At 42.6% G+C, this 23,867-nt stretch overlaps 1 protein-coding gene across 2 annotated transcripts in view; it reads left to right on the top strand.

Annotated features, from left to right (window-relative positions):
* The window catches only part of LOC104572130 (contactin-4), a 119,205-nt gene that overhangs the window by 31,970 nt on the left and 63,368 nt on the right, over nucleotides 1-23,867 (top strand). For both annotated transcript variants that reach the window (XM_088532076.1, XM_088532074.1), the window contains exon 4: nucleotides 7,019-7,114. In XM_088532076.1, the coding sequence (XP_088388202.1) occupies nucleotides 7,019-7,114 (96 nt within the window). The remainder of the gene's footprint in view (nucleotides 1-7,018; nucleotides 7,115-23,867) is intronic.

Raw genomic sequence — 23,867 nt, 5'->3', positions numbered from 1 at the left:
AACAAAATGTCATTCCCAGCCTGTTCAGAATCCCCTTGAGATGAAATCATGTGGTCTTTAATCAAAAAATTCCCATTGACTTTGATTCAAGGACTAAACATGACCTTAAACATCATTTGAAATTTTAGACTCCCGGGATCATCTTAAAATTACATCAAGGGTATGAGAATTATGCTCTGTAAATCTCTTTAGGTGGTGATTGAAAATTGACTTTCGTTTTCTTGGCTGAATATATATACTTAAGTGGATTTTAGGTTTCTTTCGTACTTAAAGAGGTAGCTGCCCTTTCCCTGCGTCATTACTTTATTCCCCACATTTCACAGTGGTTGGGTGCTTGTCTGGGGGGATGGTGACATTTCTTTGCTCTTTTTGGACCTGCCTAGGGATAACATCATACATTTCCAGTACAGCCAGCTTGCTTGCTCTTTCTTCATTGATCCTGAAATCTGTTATATCTGAGTTTTACTATATATGTTTTACATATGTTGTATTCTTGTTCTTGGTTCCCTTTGTCATACTCAAAACCACATTTGCTCCATCCCAAACTTTAATTGTTAAGAGTAACTGAGGACGGATTTACAGCTTTGAGGTTTGTTTTCAGTCCTCCTCTGCTGTCAGTTGGTGCTAGTGCCCAGGTTATGGTCACTTCATTTTCCTTCCGCCAAATACACCCTTTATAGAAGTTCATTAAATAGCTCCCTCTGTAAAAGGAACAAACCATCTGACACTTTTGATAGACATAGGCATTATGCTTTGCTACCCACTTGGTATTAACATTCATTCCCTACAACAGTAGCACTGATGTGTCATCAGATTCCCTTTACAGCAGTCTCTAGAGATAGACTTTAAGTAAAATATAGCAGTATAGCAGCAACTAATATTTTTTCTCTATGCCTGAATATTAGTCATATTTGCTTTTGGAAATTAAGATTCAGTGATGTATAAAGAAGTGCTTGATGGATGAATGTTTTCGGCAGAGTATTGAAAAAAGGAATTCTTTCGTATCAGTTAAACAAGCATAAGGATAATAGATTTAAAAAATAGCTTTGACACTGCTTTCCTAATCAGTAGGAAAAATGTTAAATGTAATGACAAAGGGCTCACTAATGGTGTGTGAGTTTTTGACAGTGTGTCATTCAGCCAAATGTACAGCAGTGCTGTTTTCTACATGGCAGAGTCCCAGAAATTGGCTTTCCAAAGGACAAGCAGACACCTGTCACCATGGATTTGAATCATTTATCGCTCGCGTAATTTTCTGCAACATTTTGGTAGTTCTAAAATAGCCCTCCTCTATCTAGATTTCTCTCTTAATTTGAGAACTTGCATAATTACGAAATCATTCTGGATTCCAAAAATCTGTTATGCATTAGGGGGAAAAAAAAAAAATAAGCAAGCTTAAGAAGAAACATGGAAATGCTCTTCTGGCAAACAAGGAGAGCGAGCTAAAGCAGAGCTCAGCTTTCATAAAAATAGGACTTTCTCTGTCAAATCACCAATGACCTGAGACTTGCAGCCTCCTAAGGGAAGTCTCCTTGTTTCGGTCGTGTTTCCAGGGCACACCGAGTTCAGCACTGAATTATTTCCACATTGCAGCCAATAACAGGAACCAAGTGGACCTGCACACGGGCACTGTAAACACTCTGCTTGAGATCTTAAAAACGCAGCAATCAGTGGAGCTATGAGTGAAAACGCTTATAAATCCTCACAGCAGAGGTCAAATATTATCCTGCTGAGTGCTGCCCTGGATGCCCAGGACCAGTCAGGGAATGGAGCTAATCGAGGCTTGCTTTCTTGCTGGAACTTTGATTTAACCTATGAAATTTTGCTTTCAACAGGCAGCCTTTTTTGCAAGGCTTACGTAGTGATTGAGAAAAAATTACCCAATTTCTTGTTACTTTAATTTCATAAATAAAGTACAAGCCCAAGTAGGCCCTAATAAAAGGTAAAAACTATAACTCCATTTTGCTTATAATTCAATTTTCCTTGCTATAAAGACTGATTTTTGTACTTAAAAACTTGGGGAAATTTTTAATTACTCCAGCCAAAGTTGGATAATTGTAAGTATGAAAAGCCATATGTCTCTGATTAAAATTTCCATATGCCGTTTACTGAGACAAACTACCAAGTCTTGAGAGGCTTTGGATCATTTCACATTTTTTAAACTTGTATTAAGCCACCGTGGAGGTTTTGGAAGGAGATGATTCAATAGCCTACGCAAAACGGATTGGTGCTGAGGTTAGGTGTGTGAACAGCTGCCGCTGGTGACTTCTGCCCTCTTGAATATTTCTGAGGAATAAGCACCTAGATCAGCCTGGCGTCACTGTCTTGTACCAGCATAAGTTTTATTACTAAATGGTGAGGCAGAGGTTTTATGAAGGTCGCAGAAATCTAGTAATACAATAAAGGACATTATATTAAAGGACAGGTGCTAGTATGCCCGTGCTAGTAACGCACGGTGCTCATCCAGGGCCTTTCAACATTCGATGTCAGATTTTTGTGCAAATGTTAGCTGTTTCTGTCTCTTTTGAGATAGATGGTTTAAGTGTTCAGCCGCAGAGATGTGCAAACTTCAACAGAGAAAATTTAAATGACTTTCCCAAGGTCACACAATTGTTGGCACAGAGTCAGTGGCACAAATCAATGTAATTTTGCAGAGATTAAGTGCGTGTAGCTTTATATGCCCATGGGGTCTGTGCAGCCTGATTTTGTGTTGGTTCTGTAGAGAAGATCAAGTCTGGAGAGCATCCTTGCTCCTGCCCTCAGGTCCTGAGTAAGTGCGACTAGACAGGACCTGCTGCATTTCTGCTGCATCTCCCTGTTACAGCCTCCTGTTTCCACTGAAAACATTGTTAATCTCTCTTTTATGTACAGCAGAGCGCTGGTAGCTTATAAAATATTTTAGGTTGTTTAATTTTTCAGGGGAGTCCTTTGCATAGAACTGTGTGCTCCCGGTAACTTTTGGAAGATATTAACCACCGCAATTGTTAATTTGTTACTGTTTTCTTCCATGGTAATTTGTCTTAATCAATTTGACAAATGCTTGCTAAATAGAACATTCAAATAGAGCAAAAATGCATATGCAGATATATTTTTGTAACAATCATGCAGCTATCTAATCTTAATTACTTGAAATCATGGTTCTAAAACAAAATTCTGGTCTGAGCTATTAATTGATGCGTCTCTTTTCTTTTTCAATCATTAATAATCACGACTTATGAAACAAGACTGCACAATTCTTGCAGCTCAAAAGCCATACAAATTTGCATAGAGAACAACTTATGCAGATTTTATGTACCTACTTGAGAGAGATTTCTTCATTTCTGTATTTTAATGATAGCATCATATTTTTATCATATATAGTATCTTTTAATTGTTTTTCCTTTTATTTTATTAAAAAGTAACCATTTAGTAATAATGTGCAAAAAATGTTTTTTTATATGTATGAAGAGAGAGTCATCATAGGCAATCAGTATTTTGCTGCCATTTAAATGATTTTCTTTTGAAAAAAAAATACACTATTCTTTTTTGTAGCATAAAATGTACTTTTTGCTCATGCAAGTGATCTAGGCTTTTTCATACAGTTTTATGCTGCCCTGAGTAGTTAGGGCATCTTTGCATCCCCCTTGCATCAGCTACACTGTGTAATTTCTTTTTGTCAGTAGAAACAGTTATTTCTTAATGCTGAGATATTTATTACCTTAGAGCCACAAAAATATCCAAGGCAAATGGGTGTCCTTTCCCCACGAGCCCAGGCAGGGCTAGCGGCCCCAGCAAGAAGTTTCAAATTGCATTAGCAGTCCTCTCATGTTTTGTTTCATTTATAATATTTTTATGTATGCTGCTTTCTATTTTTGATCCCTGCCGTGGTAGATCATTCTAATTGAAGTAATTCCCACCCTAAAAAAAATTAATTAAGCCACAAAGATGCCTGCATGATGAAAGTTAATGAACTTCCCATCTTATTACTTCCAGTCATTGCTGTGCCTCATCTTGTGCTCTCTTTTTGTTTATTAAATCCTTGTTGCATTATATCTAACATTTAACAGTAAACTCTTAAAATACCTTTCTTTTCTATCTATTATAAAGTGTTTAGCACCCTGCGGGGAACTGTAAAACAGCTGATGATGATGTGGTTATTGTCAGGTTTCTCACGTGCTGTGTTGGCAGGTCCCAGCGAGCATGTCTCGGGGGCTCTGGGGTGTCGTGGTGGCATCAGGCTGGGGCTGTCGCGCTGCCCTCCTGTCCTTCTCCTCCAGCACTGTGCTTCAGGTGCCTTGACGCAAGATGGACACAATACCCTCTGTTTGTTACTCGCCATGTTTTCACCAATTTATCCCTAATTGAGCCCAGCTACTGAAGTGTGGCTTGTGCTTGCACATCTTCTAGAAAGGTGGTCCTGATGGGCAAGCACCAAAGGTGGTGACCCCCTGCTCGCCCTTGCAGTTCATTCCTGTAGCAGATCCTCTTCGCTCGCAGCGTCTCATGTCTCAGTTTCTACAGTTTTTGCTTCCCACCACTCGTATTGGTTCCCTCCTCCCCCAGGAGGTTAGCAGGCACTTTAACAGATGGTGTTGTTTCCTTGAGGAGATATTTCTGCACATAAACCAGGCCGTTTTCATTGCCAACCTCCCCTCCCCCTGATCGCAAATGGTTTTCTTCTCTTTTTGTGCTCAGCAGTTTTCTTCCCCAAACATGGGTCTATCAGGAGGTAGTGATCTCATCGGCACTGTGTGCAGGAGAAAGTAGGCCTGCCTAGGCCTTTACTCCTCCTCTTTAAATACGTTGTTAAAATCATTAAAAATTCACAGGATATTTGTATCATGCAGTGCTGAGGCCAGTTTCTGGTAGAAAACTGATATAAGCCTTTGTAGTCTTGCTGTATAACTTAGTTCTCAATGTAATGATTGGTAGTTGATTAAGTTATAATGCTGCTGCAGTAAATGAAGGCCAAATAATTGAATGATATGTCACTGACAGCCGCCTACAAGTGCTGCAAGGTTGCTAATCATATCTGTATATTTGCATGATGCTTAATGTTTTTTTTATTTCAATCATTTCATGTGATTTCAGTTCTTGAGCCTGGAAAGTTGCTGTGCTAACACATAGGGAGCTCTACCCTTTCTTGCATGAGAGCATTTGCAATTTAAATGAAGTAAATTACCTTTTAAGATAAAATATGAAGCAAAATGCTAGTGCCTTCCATTTTTGTTTCCAGTACAGGTCAGACTTATGACCACGTGCCAGCCAGGGTTTTAGTGTTATCGTAGTGAACAGCCACCACCAATCTGTCATTAAGTGCTGGAGTGCCAGAGAAGATAAAGCTGAAAATGGCAATAAGCTATTTGGTCCGGCCTCCGGGCGAGATAGCTGCACCTTTGGTATTCTTGACAGCTTTTTGTCTAACCTGTTTTTGATGACAGTGGTGACAACTCTTAATTTTATGCTCAGCTCTGCACAGTTACAGAAAAACATTCCCAATGTGTGACCTGAGTCTCCCTGGTTGCAAATTAAGCCCCATCTCACCCACACAGAGGATATATTTGTCCCTTTCTCTTTGCAGCAAACTTTGCCGCATTGAAGACAGTTGTTACATCTTCCCTACATCTTTTCTCCAAACTAAATAACCCTAATTTGTTCACTTTTCTTCTTCTTGTAAGCCTCATATGTAAATTTGAAGTTGCTCAGATTACCATCCAGTGCTTTCTCTCTAGTTGGTCCCTCCTCTTCCTTAACCGATGGTCCAAAACCAGGCAAAACAGGCCTCCAGCTGAGGCCTTCCGAACACTCAGAAGGAAGATTGCTCCTTGTTCTTAACGGAGGGTCTGAGTGCTCCGTGTTCCTGCTGAGCTCCCGATGCACAGCCACTGCTCCTTGTGCAGGTGAATGCTCCTTGGACGTCGCTTTGCCTCGGAGGCAGTTTCGCCTTCCCACCCTGCTTCCTGTTGTCCTTCCCGGACTTCTCCTGTCCGGAAAGCCCAGACAGCAGTGCTGTATTTGCTTATCGAGTGCGAGTGAGGATGGCTTCGTGGAGGCCTTGCATAGTCCCACTGGGTCTCTCTGTTACTCGGCTCTGTCGATTCCGCCCCCTTTACCTACATCCCTCTGTGCATTCAACACTTGTTGTTTATTCCACAAGATCATTTCATAAGTAGATGACATTTTTCTTCATACCTTTTCTTGCTTTAGATTTGCCTGTAGTGAGAATCTTCCTACTGTACTAATAAAACCAGCATTTTGGGCGTTCATTTTTATACTCTCAATTCTCTCCTCAGTCACTGGGAGCTCTTAGTGTTTCTTGCTCACTCAGTTGTGGGAACTTGAGTGATGTCTCTGGTGAGGAGCGGCTGCTCCCGAGTTCAGTCCTGGTGAGGGAATTGGCCAGGAGGAAGCCCTTGCATTGGGGTTTGTGACGGGCTGTGCGCACACCGCAGCTTCCAGGAAAGCATGTTCAAGGAGGCACGAAAATTAAGCCTTAATCTTTCATCCTTGTAACATTATAATGGCATTCCCAGTGCTTCCTTCTGTTAAATATTTATCACCTGTGTGTTTTATTTGGTTCCCAACAATACTGAACAGTAGGTCTGCAATTGCCAAACACTGACTCAGCTGTATTAAAAGCAGGAAAAAAAAAAACAGAAATTGCCGTGCCAGGTACAGCTCAAGGGTGGCTCAGTGTGTGGCACCTCAGCTGGGGCCCAGTGTGGGCACACCAGTCGCAACAGCAAGTTCCTCAGACTAAGGATGAAAGGAGGGAGCAAGAGAGATGCATTTCTGCACAGCCCCTGAAGGAAAGCAAAAGGAAGGGAGAGGAAGGAGGAATGTAGCTGCTTCTGCCAGTTTTCTGCATCCATAGGCATCATCTTGCTCCTCTGTGCAGTCCAGTCAGATTTCCACCAGCATCTCTTCCAAGTCAATGTTCATTTTGTATCTCTCTGACAGCAAAATCCTAATGAACAGGCAACCATTCTCATTAAGAAAAGAACAATTCTCTTTAAATGCAATCTTTCTTTCTTGGCAGATCTTGAAAACTTCAAAACACGGACAAGAAGTACAGTGTCAGTCCGCCAAGGTCAGGGGATGGTGCTGCTCTGTGGACCACCACCGCATTCTGGAGGTAAATCTGTTTTCTTCTATATGCTTTCTGTATTTTGGGCAATATGCAAGGGTTTTATTCTCAGAATATGTTTCAGAAAGTTTTTAAATGGTAAACTTTAAAGCTGAACACTGTGATTGGGCCAGCCTGACAAAATGGTTCATTTTAAGTGGTTCTGTTGACGATCTAAATGTGTGGTAGACCTCTATTGGATATAGATGTAGAGAACATGTTTGCACATGCACACAAGTATGCATTTAGGAGGTGAAATGGTGCAAACTAACACATTCATACGTAGAAGATATGACCAACATTGAACTTTCAGAACTCATTCTGTAAATGGCCTATGTGAGTTCTACAAAAAGATGAAAGATTGCTGATAGAGCCACTTCGGTGTATTATTTTCTGTATTACTTTAATTTTACAAATGCTCATCGTCACTATTAGTTTGTCTCCTGTACACTCAGACTTGATTACTGGTTATCCAGCTCTCATACGTAGTTTTATTTTTGGAATGGTAGTGCATGTTCTTCCCTCTCTTTTTGTGGGAGGGAGAAGCAAGGGAGAGAAGAAAATCATGTGCCATCAGATTACATAGCGATCTGGAAGATGCTCACCACTGTTTTCTGTGTTGTTGTTTATGTCTGTATCTATCTTTCTGGAAATCATAACTTGAAGCTCCAGATAGAATGATGGAGAAACTCTGCTACCTGAAGTCTCTAAAAACTTCCCATTCTTCATTATCATTTATGTGTCTGATGATATATTTAAATCCATTAGAATTATAATACAGAATGATAGTGACTGTAGCTCAAGGCTCATTGAATGTCCAAAGATACAGACTCTGTTCAGGAAATGATTCAACCTCTCTTTTCATAGCAGTCACTGTTATCTCTAACATTTCAGAAAGATTTGTGGCTTTTTTGGAGAAACAGAAAGTTGTAATAGCAGACAGACTGAAGAATTCTGAATTTTTAGAATGGCTTTATGGGCATGTGCTCTTGTAAACTATAGTTGTGTCCCAAAATGATTGATCCTCTCTTAAAACCTCACTAAATTATTCTCTTTATATCTGCCATGTTTTATACCGACTATAATAGTGGAAATGGTGTGTATGTCAGCAACGGTAGCGTGGCAGTGGCCCTGCCTGGCGCTCACGCCGTACCTGCGGGCCACATACATAGATCTTTGCATTGCACTGTGCAGCGTGGAGGAATCGCTGTGCTGGAGCAGGTGGGATCTGGAGGATGTGCTCCAGACACAGGAATGCCCATGGAGCATCGTGTGGGGTTCAGCGAGGGTTATAAGTTTCCGATCAGGCCAAACCAAACGTTGCCTGGTTCAGTGCATTTGCGTCACACACTTTTGTATTCCCTGAGCGTTTGTAATAGCAAAGTGTCCTAACCTTCGTTAGCCTAAGTGATGGAGAGTTAATGACACAGCGAGCTGAATTTAGAGCCTAGGAGAGGGAGAAACGGAAGAGAGAGAGGAGTCGGCCCTCCTTGACATCAGAGGTGTTTGCCACCTTCTAATCTGGGGTAAATTTGTCTCTTTCATAGGTTGTCTTTAAATATAACAAAGCCCTATATCATCCTCCTGTAAACCCTGAATTTTAACACTGACATATATGGTGTTCTCTAGCTTCTAAATATAATCCTTTCTGTTAAGTAGCAGCTAACGAGGACATGCAGAGAGAACACACTGCAATAGCTGCTGCCATTGCAGGTCCTGAAGTGATTTGTTCCCCTCTGACACATGTAACATCCATCAAAGCTGTTCCCTGACTAGAGCCAGCGTCATTGATTCTGGTGCTCAGGTGAGGGGGCTAACAAGAAATTTATATTAATGGTAGTTAAAGAAATAAAGGCCAACAAAAAGCTTGCTGCTTTCTTTAAGTCGCAGACAAGCACTCACCCCCTTAAGATCATTTTCCCTTTTAGAGGAATCCGCAGCCCTGCTTTGAAGTCTGCCTGTCCTCGGAGCCCTTGCTCATCGCTTTGAAAATTGCCTAGCAAGTGGCTTGCTGTGATTCTGCTTTCCCTGCCCAGAGCACTGAGACGAGCGCTCGCAGAGCCCCTTCCACCCCGAGCAGCTGGCAGGACGCGGCCGCGCCGGCCCCGCGCGGCTGCTGCTGAGACGCAGCAGAATTAGAGAAGAGTTGGAGGTCCCCGGGTCCGCGAGCGTAATGACCTGTGAGCTCTGCGAGCGCTTCCAAATCAAGAGAGCTTTTAATTCTGAGTATTCGCAGGGAGACATCGCTGAAAGCTTTGACTGGGGATAGAGCCTCTTCGGGAGGCCTCCGCTGGCCATGCAAATCAGTGAAGAGTTTTTACAGTGCCAAGAGCGCTCTGGCTTTTCAGCTACCCCTGTTTCATACGTGTGCATGTGTGAAACCTGGGGAATTTTATTGCCATTTGTCGCAAAAAATGGTGATAAGTGCCCATGCAGTGGGCCTAGCAAGCAGGAGACAGAGAGGGCAGAAATCAGGAAAATTTGTGTTTACCTCCTCCACAAAGCTTTCTTTATTTTTTTTATTTTATTTTTTTTTCTGGGAGCCATGAGAAGCCCATGCAGTGTTAGCAAGATCTGGGCACACTCTGTGCGAGCAGTGGGAAGGAGAGTGAATTCCAGCCTTTCTTTCCAGTTTACATTTCCATGGATAAATTTGTTGAGATAAAATTGAGCTTTGAAAACTGTGTTACATTTGCTTAAGTAATTCAGAGAAATGTTTTAGTGGGCATGTGCTCACTGGTGATACAAAAACATTTGGAAAGGTGCTGAATTTATTCCCATTTGCAGGCTGGGTACAAGGAAGTGCCTCCAGTGGCGGTGAGCTCCGCGCTTTGCTGGTGCCCAGCGAGGCAGAAGCTGAAGGGAAATTAGTTCCTTGTATCATTTGGATGGGAGGTGACTGCCTGCACCGCCGCCATCTACGATCTGCCCTCTTCCAGCTAGAAAATGATCTTAATTATATCAAGCCAGATCCACAATTAGTCTAAATTGGTACTGTTGCAGTTTTGTAACTGAGCTGGACTGCAGCACACTGGTGGTTGTTTCTGTTTTGCATAAAGCATTTAGTGGAAAGTCAAAACAGTTCCAATTGATTCAGATTGAGCCCCTTGTTCTGCGGGAATTAATTTTCTCAGTAGAAACAAATCTTTTTTTTCTTTTTCTTTTCCTTCCTCCTCCTCTTTTCTTTCCTGCCAAATCCAGAAATGCCTGGAAAGGGTGAGTTTTACAGCTGAAAACTGCAAAGCTGATGCTTTTCGGCCCTGTGAATGACATTCCGCTTAGCCCAGGACACGTCGCAGGAGCTGCTTGCTCATGGTCCCTGCCGTGGCCGCAGTGACTTCCTGTTTAGTGCGAGGTAGATGGAGATTCAAACGAGAATATCGGGTATCAGGGAAGTAACTGCATGTCGGAAAACCCGAGCGTTTCATCAGCAGCTCCCATCCCAAGGGGTCCTTGGAGTGTTTGCAAACTAAAGCTGTGGCGATCCCTTCCTTCCCAGCCCATGATATGTCACCTCTGGGATATAACGCTGCAACTAGTTAATGTTGTCCTGCACCAGGAAAAAAACATTCACGTTAGGAGCGCAAAATAATGTATCTAGTTGAAAGTGCAAGTGGCATTAAGATAGAGAAAACGCAATTACTTATTTGGGAATGTGGTTATAATAGCTAACCTAACTTCATCAGCCTCACAAAAAGTGCCTGGGGACGTTTAATGACCAGTGCTGAAGACTGTGAGTGTCTGTGAAAGACATCTGCATTAGGGCTTTACCTATGGTTTTCAATTTGTGACTTCAGTTTTTGTTCTGCATCGAAAAAGGCATCCTTAAAAGCAAGGGAAGCTTTTCAACCCAGTAAGAGTGGCTGCAGCTAAGAGTGGAATTATTTTGGCCCACACACATTAGTTGTTGAGTTTTTTTTTTTTCTCTTAATGATGCTAAATAAAGAGCTCTCCACTATTTAAATGTTACCAGCAATTCTTCCTAAAAATGAGTCCAAATGATTAACAAGTATTTTCAGCATAACAAAATGGACTAAACACAGATTGCAGAGAATAATTGGGCCATCTCCATGTATTTTCACAATTCTTATGTTAATATTGATGGGAGATTCACCAAATGAGCCTAGCAGTTTCTCCCCCACCTCCTCCCCTTTGATGAAGAAGAACTGGGTATTTCTTGCAGCGCATTTCCAGCAGGGAGGCTCCGTTTTGGCAGCTCTGTGCATTGTGGTGTTACATTTTGTTAATGATGCGGGTGCTGATATGATGGAGTGCTGAAAACTGGGGAGGTAAATGTTCATCTGGAGCTCAGGAAGCCACTGGAATAAAACCCAGGATGCAGAGTCAAACATTTGCTTTTATCACGTCATCTTCTCTTGGCCCTGTCACTGGCGGAGCCTGTGATGCCCATCCTGCAGGTATTTACAGCACCTGCTTTGCAAAAAGTTTCAATTTTCTTTTTTCCCCCTTCCCTGTGCGTTCACTTATCCGTATAAATTCAGTACAAAATAGAGAAGTAGTGAAAAGTACCTGACTTGTAGGCATTTTCCTGAAATAACTACCCTGAACATATAGGGTTTTCCAACATTATTTCTACTGTTTCGGATTTTTTTTTTTAATTAAAAAGCCTAAGGATGGTCTTGGATGGACCATGTTAGCTCTGAGCCCCACAGTGGCAATAAAAACAATGGTAAGGGAACATCATGTAAAGTGCACGTAGAGCAGCAAGAGGAGCAGGTCAAGCAGAGGTTTCAGTGATCACCTTATTGACATGGCAGACAGGAGAGGACAGCTGAGAACTGTAAATAAGAATTATGTATCTAAAAGCATAGATTTAGGGGCTTAGTGTTAACCTGTGGCCTGGACGCTCTCCTTGTATTAGATATTCGCATCACTGTGGCTCTTTCTGGACGGTGAGGAACATCACAAGCTTTCCATGCCTTCTTTTGATGAGACCCGTTGTGGTGGCTCAGCATTTCTGAGATGAGCTCTCTAATTTGGATGCCATAAAAACAATGCTATATGGCTTTACATTTTCAAAGCACTGTTAGATCAATACCATCTGCTGTCTCCTTTCAGAAGAGCTGTATGAATAATTGATTTGGGGGGGACTTGCTGGCCAAAAGGGGGAAAAAAAGAAGACTACAACAAATAACTTTGAGTTGTCTGAAGTGTGCCATTCCATTTTGGGTTTTTTAAGCCTTTTTATTACATTTAGGTATATTTAGAAACAATCATTTCAAAATATAAAACATCATTTAATTTAAAGCTCTTGGTCAAAACATTGTTTCTTTTGAGAGGGAGGTATAGTTTAGCTTCTCTTGTTTGCTTTTTCCACTATAGATAATCAGATTTGGCAAGATAGTAAAAAAAAAAATCCTGCCAAAAAAACAAAAAGTAATCATTTGTATTTTTCAGGGCTCTGAATATATGTTGTATTCCATAAAAGATATGCTGAGGTCACTGTCCTTTTAAATTTATCTCTAAAATAAAATAAATAGTTATTTAAGCTAAGGAAACTGGGTCATGTGGCTGCCACCTTAACTAGATTTATTTGGTGTCCAGGGCAGGTTAGTTAATTATTTAGCTATTACAGTTTTCAAGTATCTTCTAATATCCCCAATCTTTCACTGTGAGTTTAGAGATTAAAAAAATACCATTGTATAAACGTATGCAGCTTTTCCTTGTGGGGATTGGCAGCACAACCATAAACATGGAGAACACCCAAGCTTGTAAATCCCTCCCTAAAATAAATTACGTGACGTTCCCCCTTTGGGAAGATAAGTGCGGATTTCACTTGGGAGGGCTCTCCGTCAGGCTTCGCTTGGCCCATCGTTGCAGAAGGAGTTACATTCTCATGACATTTGCCTCTGCCCCTGTGGGAAAATCCCATAGAGTGAAAGCTTCGCCTTCCAAGCACTGGGAGAAGCAATGGATTTATGCAGAGAACCAGTGGAAGAGTCTTATTCTGCTTGTCCTTTTCGCTGCTCATCACATCTGTAATGTATTTATTGTCACTTCTCCTAGTTTATCTTCATAAACTCTGGAAGAAAGCAGTAAGCTTTGACCTTTGGAGGTAGCTAAGTGCTTTACGATGCAGATGGAAACCTGCTGATGTTTCCAGAGGACCCATCTCCTCCTGGCATCATGCCTAGGGTCCCCGCAGAAGTCCCGATGACCTGGGACCTGAATTTTCCCAATTTCTGGTCCTCAACCTTTATTTCCTCTTGTTCTTTCCTATTTTTTCCTCCAATCAATAATGTCCTGCTGTTACTCCTATTGGAACTAGCCCCACAGAGTGCATCTCTGGGAGCTGCAGTCTTGACAGGGAATTATTTTCCACATCTTTTCACACAAGAGATGCACTATTAAAGGTTGGAGCTTTGGTTTTTTCCCCTGTTCTCTTTTGCCTTTTTTTCCGATAGCCCAGAGAACTTTTAGTTCTGCTGCACAGCTTAATCAAGTAGAACTAACTAAATTTTGGTATTTGACAGGAGAGATGGCAATTCTGATTTCGTCTCAGTCTCGGCCGTTCCTGCTGCATGGTAGGTAGTGAAGTGTTTTCAGAAAGCACTTTCCTGATTGCAGGGGAGCTGAGAGACCCCCTCTGAGCTCTGCAGAGAAGTGACTAGTGCAGGGATTCTCATTCAATTTCTCCCCCTACTGTTTTTTAAGCAATGATGGGCACTTCATGGACTGCAAACAGTGCAGATGTTTTGGCTATAAGTGTGGCTGATGGCCCAAAATATGGGTTGGATGGTTTGAGGGTTTTGTTTCTTAATCTAGCACATAATTCAGGTCTTGTATTCTTACTTGCTTATAGTAGCTCCAGCTGCATAACATAAGGAGAAGGTGAAAAAAGTGGCAAAACCAAGTAAAACAGCACAGAAGGGAGGAAAAAAAAATTATCAGTCATTTTCACATCTCAGCCCAGGAAACTGCAGAAGAGCCCTGTCATCTCTGCCTTCTCCTTACTATGGCAGTCACAGCTTGTCCTCTTTCATCTTATGATGAACACTGGGGGAACTTTCCTACCTTAACGTCTTTGTATGTCTTTACTGCTTGCTCAGATTTGCTTTAGGTTAGTGAGAAGTTCATTTAGCTTGGAGGTTGTGACAGGTGGATAGACAACACAGCTGTAGAAGTTTCATTTCTCCAGGAAACTAAGCAGAAACCCTGCTAAGCTGGGGGCAAGTGCTCTTTCGTTGGCTCAGCTCTTCGCCCAAATACTGGGTCACTGAGCAGCCTTTCGTGAGCCGCCCCAGAGGCCAGGGTGGAAATGGGAGCAGCTGAGCTGTTCCTGGTGCCTGGGATTTGAGGGGGGGGGAAAAAAAAAGAGGAAAGGTGCCCTTGCTAGAGCTATTTTGCATCAGCACTAAGCAGTGATGCTCCAGTATCTGTGCGTCCAGCAGTAGCGGTGCAGGAAACTTTGTACAGGAGAGAGGGGCAGGAGCAGGGCACGTTCAGCTTAGACCCAGGCACATGAAGCCCTTGTTTCAATAAGAAGTGACTGGGAGCTGTAACTTCCATTTTGAAGTGCATCGCCAGTCATTTATTTTTTATATTACACTACAGTCACTGTTTAAATTATTAAGAGCAAGAAGTAAAAAGCTTCTCAGGAGATAGAAATGGATTAGATTAAAATTAATCTGACATAATCCTTTTCTTTAAAAATGCTGATTCAGTATGTGTACGAGTTTATCAGCATACTCGGGGCTAAGGGAGGGAGATAAATTCTTCCCTCACTTGGGTGGGCGATATTCTCTGGTAGCTCCCTGGTGCCTCCGCTTTGGGGTCAGATGGACAGACCCCAGGTTGGGAACACAGAGGACATAGGATGTGTTTTAATTTGGAGCTTTATGGAATTAGAAAGATTTGCAATAACATTTGCTGTCAGCAAGGTGGGAATGCCTGCACCTGCAGTGCACCCTCCACTTCCAAGAGAAGAGGCTTGTTTTTCAAATAAAGCCTTTGGAAGTACTGAAATAACAGGGAACATGACATTACTGGATTTTTTTTCATTTGTCAGTGTCAGCCTGCAACATGTTTGCAAAGGGGCAATCCACAAACTCGTCATGTGGCTCATTCTCTACGATGCAGTCACTGTGAGGCACCAATGGAAATGGTATTGGAAGGAGTGGAGTAGCCAGAGGGTGGTGGGCAGTGGGTGAAATTCCTCATCTGACAGAGCTCAGTCAACAGGCGGTTGTCAAAAATTGCGGCATCTTGTGATACCTCTATAAAATAATTGGAGATGGGAGCCTAGCTCTCAGTCATCTTCTAAACCTATTGCCACAATACTTATCCCCAAACTGTACCTGGCTGTTTCAAGCAGAGCTGCTGGGGAGCCTGATGTACTCGTGAGTCTCCTAAGAACATCATCATAGAAAGTAAGTTATTGACACTGATACAATATTAATATAGCTCCACTGCTGCAATCAGATTTGTTTCTCCAGATGCCTGGATGTATGTACAGCTTCCTTTAAGTCAGTCATCCTGATTACACCATCATGCGTTCCTGGTGAGGTACTATTTTATTCTCCAAAAAAAACCCCCAAAACCATGGTTACTATGAAAACCTTAGCTTTGACATTTTCTGTTATCTGGTACATATGTCCACATATGCAGCTGTAATGTTATATGAAAATAATTCCACAATCTCTCTCTTATTTGAAAGAAAAAAAAAATCTGTCTTTGAGATAAAACAGAACTGTAGAAGAGTTCAACTTATGGGAAGTTTGGGGGGATTTTAATCATCAAGGAAGAGAAAAGGAGAAGTATTACAGCCTAGCAATGTAACATCATTTAAAGACAGTGTATATCAAAGCATTGTTTATCTATGGAATATATAAGCCAAAAGGCTTTTTTAAACTAACTAGATACTACACGAGGGTCATACAGCATTAAATAGTAGTACCTGCAAATGCCTATCTGGGCAGAGATCTCCCCTGAAGGATAGGCTACCCTTACGTATTTGCTAGGTATTTCAACCTTGGAGTTGTTCATAATATTAATGTACTACAGTAAGAAAATTCTGCACAACCAACCTTCGTTTTTTTTAAAGGTTTGATCTAATCTCTTATAGCTACAGTAAGAGGCTGATCAAAGGTAGTGAAAGCTGGTATTAAAGGATTAACTAGGTCACATTGAAATATGTTTTAAAACAAGCCCAGGGACCATTAGCTTTGCTGAAGCAAGCATACAAAAAAAAAAAGATTTTTAGACTAACTCTGTCTTGACTTTAAAAGGAAAACAAACTGACAGATTAAATCTGAATCATTCCTTCAGGTGATATGTGTAGCATTTTATGTGTTGCAGGCTTGGAAAATAGAAGTAATGATTAAATCTTGCAGTACAAAAACACAGGGCAGAACTAAAAATCAGTTTAAGTGTCATTTATATACATAGCTAGCTTGAAGCGTATTTATTGCCGTTTGATGTTGGGCCCTCAGTAATTAGCAGCAAGCCCTTCTGTTCTAGCCCATCTTCTCTCGCTCACCCCTGGCTGGTGGGTGAAATGAGCTGGTTCTCCATGAGGATGTTGGTGCTGCTCTGTGGACCCCATCAACCTCGTATTCTTTTTTACCTTATCTTCCTTGTTGACATCAGCTTAGAAGCAGAGAGCATCATACAGCTCTATACATTGCTCAGTGGGGAAAGCTGTGAAATTGTCTTGACTCATTCAGTGTCGCGGGAGAGCAAGAGCGTGACTCCGGGCTCCCAGAAGTGCGGCATTACATGATTGCGAGAGGTAAAGGTTAGAGCAAATATATAGTTATTTATCCACTCATGAGTGCTTTGTGCACTGCTGCTTTCTGAAGCTGCCTAGACACAGTCACATAGCATGCTACATTGCAGACTGGGTAAGACGTTCCCGTAATCTTTATTTCACCGTAAGCCACAGTTGTGCAGGGGAAGAGTTTACACATTTATGCCAGTGCAAGTGGTGTTTCCTTCCAGCATGGCTTTGTGGGGCAGTTTCCCAGCAAGTTCCTTGCTGGACATAAGTTTTAATTCTGAACTCCCTTCTTCCGAGTGCCAGTGAGTCCCCGGCCCATCCATCTCTGCGTTTGCAGTGCGTTGCTCTCCCTGGGTCCAGTGCAAGTTGCCCCTGAGGTTGGGCTGAACTCGATCACCCCCCAGATCTGTTGATTGAGGAGCAGTTACACTGGATTGAGTCTAACTCCAAAAATTCACGTTTATAGCAGGTTTATATTCAGCTATAACAGAAGTGCGTGACCTGGAGTGATGTGAAATGCCAGCCTGGGGAGGCTCCCTGCTTCAGCAGCTCCTGAAGCTCCTTGACAATTGTGCGCAGGGCTCGCGTCACTGTTGGTTTGGGGGGCTAGGGGTTTCTATTGACTAAGATATACATTTTTGTAGATCAATTTATGAACTTTGTCTGACAAAAAAATGCAGTTTCTTCCAAGACCTGTCAGCTTATATGCAAGGTTGGTGTGGGGGCAGGAAGGCCTCAGAAGCTTTAGAAATAGCGATGCATGTTTACATGTTTACGTGTGTATGATAACTGCAGGGACACGGGACTCTCCATCGCATGATATTTTCCGTTGGGTGGGAACTGAGGGCTGCTGCTGGTCTCCCTCCCCGAGGGAAGCGGTGCGGATTTGTCAGCATCCCGGTGGCACGGTGCCGGCGTCACTAACGTTTGCCGTTGCTATAGCAGCTGGCAAAGCCACTCATCGATGGGCATGGGCTCTGCCTGCGAGAGATAAGCTGGATCAATTATGTGCAGCCATCCAATATTTAACTATTTTAGACGTACAGGAAAATGGAGATGCAGCAGATACAGGTGCTTATTGATGGGACCTCAGGTAGTGAGGACCTGCAACCTGTGGGATTGCCCCTGTGCTGAGCTCTCTGCAGTGGGTCCCTTGGGGAGCAGGGCAGGGAACCCGGGAAGTGCCCACCACCACCCCCTCGCATCCTTGCTGGAAGGACATTACCCCACTTAGCTTATTGCCTTAAGTCCTCCTGAATCCTTTTTGGATTCTGATCTGGTTGGTTGTATTGGTTCCAGAGAGTATGGTACGTGGGAGTGATATTTCCCATAACAGCTACTAATTGAGTTGCAAGCAAAAGTCCTAAATATGCCTTGCATTTCTCTCATCAAACAGTGACGCTGCTTAGCTGACCAGCCTTGTGAGATGGAGAGTGCAGAGCAAAGAGTCAAGGGGAAGAATTCCTGAGTAATTTTTCCTTCCAGGTTAATTCTTTTACATTCTTTTGCAAATATTAAAGAAAAGAAAATAAATTGATTCAAAGTACTGCTTGGGCAATGACATAGGCTAGGCTCAAAACTAATGTGTACCCTACATTATTCATGCAGTTTTGCTATTGCAATAAAGCTAGGAAAGAATGCAAAAATTTCAAGGAAATGCCAAAGATTGCACTGCTGAGCTGGAGATAAGCTATTGGGATCGGTGGAAGGGAACTTAAGGGTTACAGGTAAGGCAAAGAATGTATGTAACGCTGGAGATTCGCATTTCCATGGTAATACTTTGTTTTCCCTTTCTCACTGCACTCGGACACTATGTTGTCATGCATTAAGCCTTAGTTCCAGCTCCTTTAATGTTATTCATGGGGCTAAAGGAGGTTGATTAAGCAATCAAATCCCAGTGAAATTGTGAAATTATGAGCGTCCCCTACAAGCAGTCAGCAGAATTTAGTAAGCAAGAGAAGAATACCAAATGAACTCACAGGATGTCCATCACATCATCAGTTACACTTTATCATTGCCTGAATTTGCGGAAGTTATCAAAATAATCTATTAGCACCTCTTGAGAAATTTGAACACTAAGAATTGCAAGCAATCAGAGTTTAAAAAAAAAAAAAAAAAAAAAACAAGCTGACAGGCTGTTCAGCAAAATGAGTCTTTCTGGAGTTTATACAACAGTGCTATCACCAGAGCATTCTTAGGTGTGTGTCTGGTTCAAGGGTGAGATGCACGTTAGGGGGACCAGGGCTGCAGCAACAGCTCCTGCCTGGCCCCGTGTGCTCGAGCCAGGCCAGCTCCTTGCAGGAGCCCTGGTGGAGCCACGAGTCATCCTGTGTCACTCATGCCACGGCTCCAGTCCAGGGAATTTTCCAAAGGGATAAATGCATTAATTGATTTTGCCAACTCAGTTTGATTGCGTGCTCGTGCAGGCAAGCTGTTCCACAGCTCTGAGACTTAGCCTACTTTTCAAAGATGAAAGAGATTTCAGGCTATGATGAAGACGGGTAAAAAGCTGTCTCCTTCTGCCAGAGCTGGCAGAGGAGGTTGCTGCATTTGCAGCTGATACATGAGGAGTCCAGCTCCCAACATGCACGGCCCTGCAGCATGTGTAGTCCTGCAGTGTGCATGGCCCCAGCTGTATGGGATGATGAACTGATGGGGCTGCAGGAGTTATGAGCTACATTCAGCATTTCATACTGCAAGTAATTATCGTGGCGTCTGAGTGCTAAAGAACCATTGAGCAGGTCCAAGCGTGGAGCTCAGCAGATGCAGCTGGGGCAGCTTCATCCTTTCTACTGGAAACCCAAAATGCAGTGCCCGTTAATGCTTAGAGGGCCAAGAAACATGTATTAATGCTAAACCATATAAAAACATAATGCTGAATTCATTTCCTTGCTACCACCAGTGCTAGCCTCAGTGGTGCTGCAGTAGCTGGGGGCTGAAGCAAATAGCTTTTCCCAAAAAAATGCTTTTTCACAACTTTGTTGTTGCTCTCCCTTGTACATCAAGCAGCTCATCTGTGACAGGTGAAAGCAGAGATATGGAATTAAACAGAGAGGAAAACCTGAGCAATTCCCACATTTAAAATAAAATCGTGTTTGCAAAATAAAATAGCAATGATAGTTTTGTGAAAGTACATAATGGAGAATGGTGCAGCCTCAATCCCAGAGCAGTATTCACCATATCTGAATTGAAATTGTCATTTTTTTTAACCTATTGGCCTGAACTCCACCTTTCATTTCAAAATGCCTCGGAATTGCTTGCTGCTGTTCCAAAATGCTGTACTACTACAATTATCATTAGCATTGCTTTGGACTGAAGGAATTTTTTTTTTTTAATCTATAACTTTAATTTCCTATCTGCTTCTTGCCATGTGTAATGAAGCATATTTCTTGCACATCAAAATTTACAGGAAATGCTGCAGTTCTTTTGTTTCGCCCTGAATAACGGTTCTCGCCTGCTCAGCTTGTTGAGAATGACATAGTAGGTAATAATACATAAATTATAGGAATCATTAATGATTGGATTAATCTCTGTAACTTTCAGTAAAGCCTGTAAAAACTAATATAGTGTATTGTAGCACACTGTTCTTATTAAAAATGATAAATGATCCCCATTTTTTGATAATATTAATTTCAGAATTTCACTATTCCATTCAGTTTTATGGTAACCATAATCATGATGTTTTAATGGCTTTTCCCATAATAGCTACAGAGACGTTTTTAAGTGGCAGTCCTGTCTCTATGGAAGAGAGTTTAAAAAAAATAGAGTAAAAAAAAAATTCTTGTTCTTTAAAGCAAAGGCAAGGTGAAGACAAAATAGTGTGACAAAAAAAGATACCAGCGAGTATTATTTTTGCACATCATAGGGTCTAATCATAATAATTACTCATAGTAGATTTTCTGTTCAATTTTCAGTAACTTTTTTTTTTTCACAACATGGTGTCATTTAAGGTTCAAAATTTGTGCTGTTTTGACTGTTTTTCTCGGCTTGAGCAGAAAGTATTCTGGGAGCTGAATTTGGAGGACTTCAGTGGAGTTTTTCATAAAATACTTAAGAAAAATGAAGTAATCAGAATGTGGAAATGCAAAGGCAGGAGGTCTGGGTGTCTCTGCCAGACAGAACCCATGCGGGAGCAGAGCACTGCTTCTCTCGTCGCCCGTTCTGCGCCGTTGCGTTGAGTGAAACCGTTGACGTTCAGCTTGTGACACCTGCATGATGTGCTCTCCACCTTCATCTCACCTCGCTCGAGGCCAACGGGACTTTTCCATGGGCTTCCTTGCCATGTGCAAGTGATGAGCAGGTCTATCATGCTCTTCCCGATCCTTGTCCTCTCGCCTTCATTGCTCTAGACACTTAGAGCAATTCCTAGCATCCTGGGTATGGATTCTTGCGTTCTTTCGGCAAAAAGAAATCAACTTTCCTACTTCCAACAATGGTCATGCTGTGTTTGTACTAGGAGTGTGTGTGTAACCCATCAGCAAGGGTTTGGATAGACAAAGGCACCTCTTCATTAGAAGCCTCTAGCAAGGCTTTCAGCAGTGTCTCCCATAATATCCTCATGGGGAAGCTCAGGAAATGTGGGTTAGATGAGTGGACAGTGAGGTGGATTGAGAACTGGCTGGATGGCAGAGCTCAGAGGGTTGTGATAAATGGGGCTCAGTCTAGTTGAAGGTCTGTGGCCAGTGCTGTCCCCCATGGATCAGTACTGGGCCCGGTACTGTTCACTTTGTTTGTCAGTGACTTGGACGAGGGCACAGAGGGCACCCTCAGCAAGTTTGTGGACGATACCAAACTGAGTGGAGTGGCCAACACTCCCCAGGGCTGTGCTGCCGTTCAGAGGGACCTACACAGGTTGGAGAGTTGGGCAGAGAGGAACCTCATGAGGTTCAACAAGGACAAGTGCAGGGTCCTGTACCTGAGGAGGCACCAGGACAGATTAGGGCTTGACCATGGGTCAGCAATGTGCCCTTGTGGACAAGAAGACCAATGGGATCCTGGCTGCATCAGGAGCAGTGTCGCCAGCAGGTCAAGGAAGGGGATCCTGCCCCTCTCCTCAGCTCTGGTGAGGCTGCACCTGGAGTACTGGGCTCCGCAGTATAAGGGGGATGTGGAACTTCTAGAGAGGGTCCAGTGTAGAGCAACAAAGATGATTAAGGCACTGGAGCATCTATTATATGAGGGAAGACTGAGTGAGCTGGGCCTGTTTAGCCTAGAGGAGAGAAGACTGAGAGGAGATCTGATCAATATGTATAAGTACCTGAAGGGAGAATACGTGGAGGAGAGGGCCAAACTCTCCTCGGTGGTGGCCAGTGACAGGACAGCGGGTAATGGGTACAAATTGAAGTACAGGAAGTTCCACCTCCATTTGAGGAAGAGCTTCTTTACTGTGAGGGTGACAGAGCCCTGGAACAGGCTGCCCAGAGAGGTTGTGCGGTCTCCTTCTCTGGAGATCTTCAAACCCCATCTGGATGCCACCCTCTGCCATGCGCTCTAGCTGCCCCTGCTGGAGCAGGGAGGGGTTGGACGAGATAATCTCTAGAGATCCCTTCCAACCTTAACCACTCTGTGATCCATGTAGTCATTGGGGTTTGGTGTCCTTCATGATTTTGAAGGTCTTTTCCAACCATAATGGTTCTATGATTCTATCATCTGGTAATGGGACGGGTGGTTCCACAACACAGGTACAGAGATGACAGGTGAATCCCGTACCAACAACCCTTCACCTTGTCCTCCCATCCTTTCTGATGCTCATTACAGAAGTGAAGATCTACCTCCCAAGTCTTCACATCCTGAGATAGCATGAAAATTTGGCCCACGAGAACAGCGAGGTGTGTGTAGAAGTATAAGGGACAGCTTTGTGGTGGGTGACACGTCAGGGTTGTTACTGTTGTCCATGGGACTGGGCCTGCTGGAGTCTGTGCTTGTTTTTTCTAGCTGTGGATATGGCTCAGAAATGTGTGTGCAATATTCTGTGTTGGAGAGGCCTGGTCATGTGCCTTTTAAAGGGGAAATTAAAAGCGTCATAAATTAAGTAAAATTGCATGAAAAGGGACCAAAATTGGAAGGAAGTTTGCAATACGCTCCTCAAGGTTGCATAGTTTAATGCATAATTTGAGAATCATAAATTGTTTTGTTGCTCCTCATTCTTTGTGCTGCAAGTTTCCTTGTTGATAACTTCTGTAAACATTTCAATCACTCCAAGTCACCAAAAGCCATCTCCGACTGTATTTTAAGTGTCTGTTTACAGAGTGGTTACAAATTGTCTATGGGATGTGAACTGTCTATCACTTACAGAGCAATTAGTATGTGAAACCTTATCAAAAGAAATCCGTCAAGTTTGAAAAGCCATAAATATTGCACTAAGATCTCTAAGGAAATCAAAGTGAGTCTGATACAGTATTTATTTACATGCTGCTACACAAGCAAATGCACTTCTAGATATTCCAGTCTGCTTCATTTCTCATACTCTGCATTTCATAAGTCCCACGATAGAGAATTAGCCAGTTTAAAATATATCACAATAATGTATAATATATCTAAGGCTGTGTGAATCAGGCAGTTGTATCTTTGTGGGAAATTGCGTTGCTACAGTGGAGGGAAAGCAGAGCTGTTTAACATCGGTTCTTTATTATGTTCAAGATTTTGACCCTGAGGTTCCTCACTTTGTGTAGCTAAAATTAGTATAATTTGAAGAGGGCTTTGGGGAAGGTTTTGAAGTTTTGCAGTCCAAAAATGGGGCACTTTAGATCTGCCTGGCCTGGACTCTTCTGTGTGGAGAAATCCAGGATCCCAACCTTGTCATGCTCCTGATGATCTGTCTTCCCTGTGTTGCACACTTCATGTGTGCTTCTGTTTTTGTGACATGCTTGTCCAGGCTTTCCAGCCTCGTCAAGGATACAAATGATTGTGTCCTTCTCAATGTGATGTATAATGACAGGGCTGGAAGGTCTTAAAAGTGAGGAGAGAGGAGCTGACGAAGTGGAGTTTGCACAGAGCTCGCGATTGCTCGCCGGCAAAGAGACA

Source organism: Tinamus guttatus, unplaced genomic scaffold (assembly GCF_059628265.1).
Source record: "Tinamus guttatus ecotype Peru unplaced genomic scaffold, ASM5962826v1 Tinamus_guttatus_pri_ptg000451l, whole genome shotgun sequence".
Lineage (NCBI taxonomy): Eukaryota > Metazoa > Chordata > Aves > Tinamiformes > Tinamidae > Tinamus > Tinamus guttatus.
Note: the sequence above shows the minus strand (reverse complement) of the source record. Positions and strands in the feature narration are given on the sequence as shown.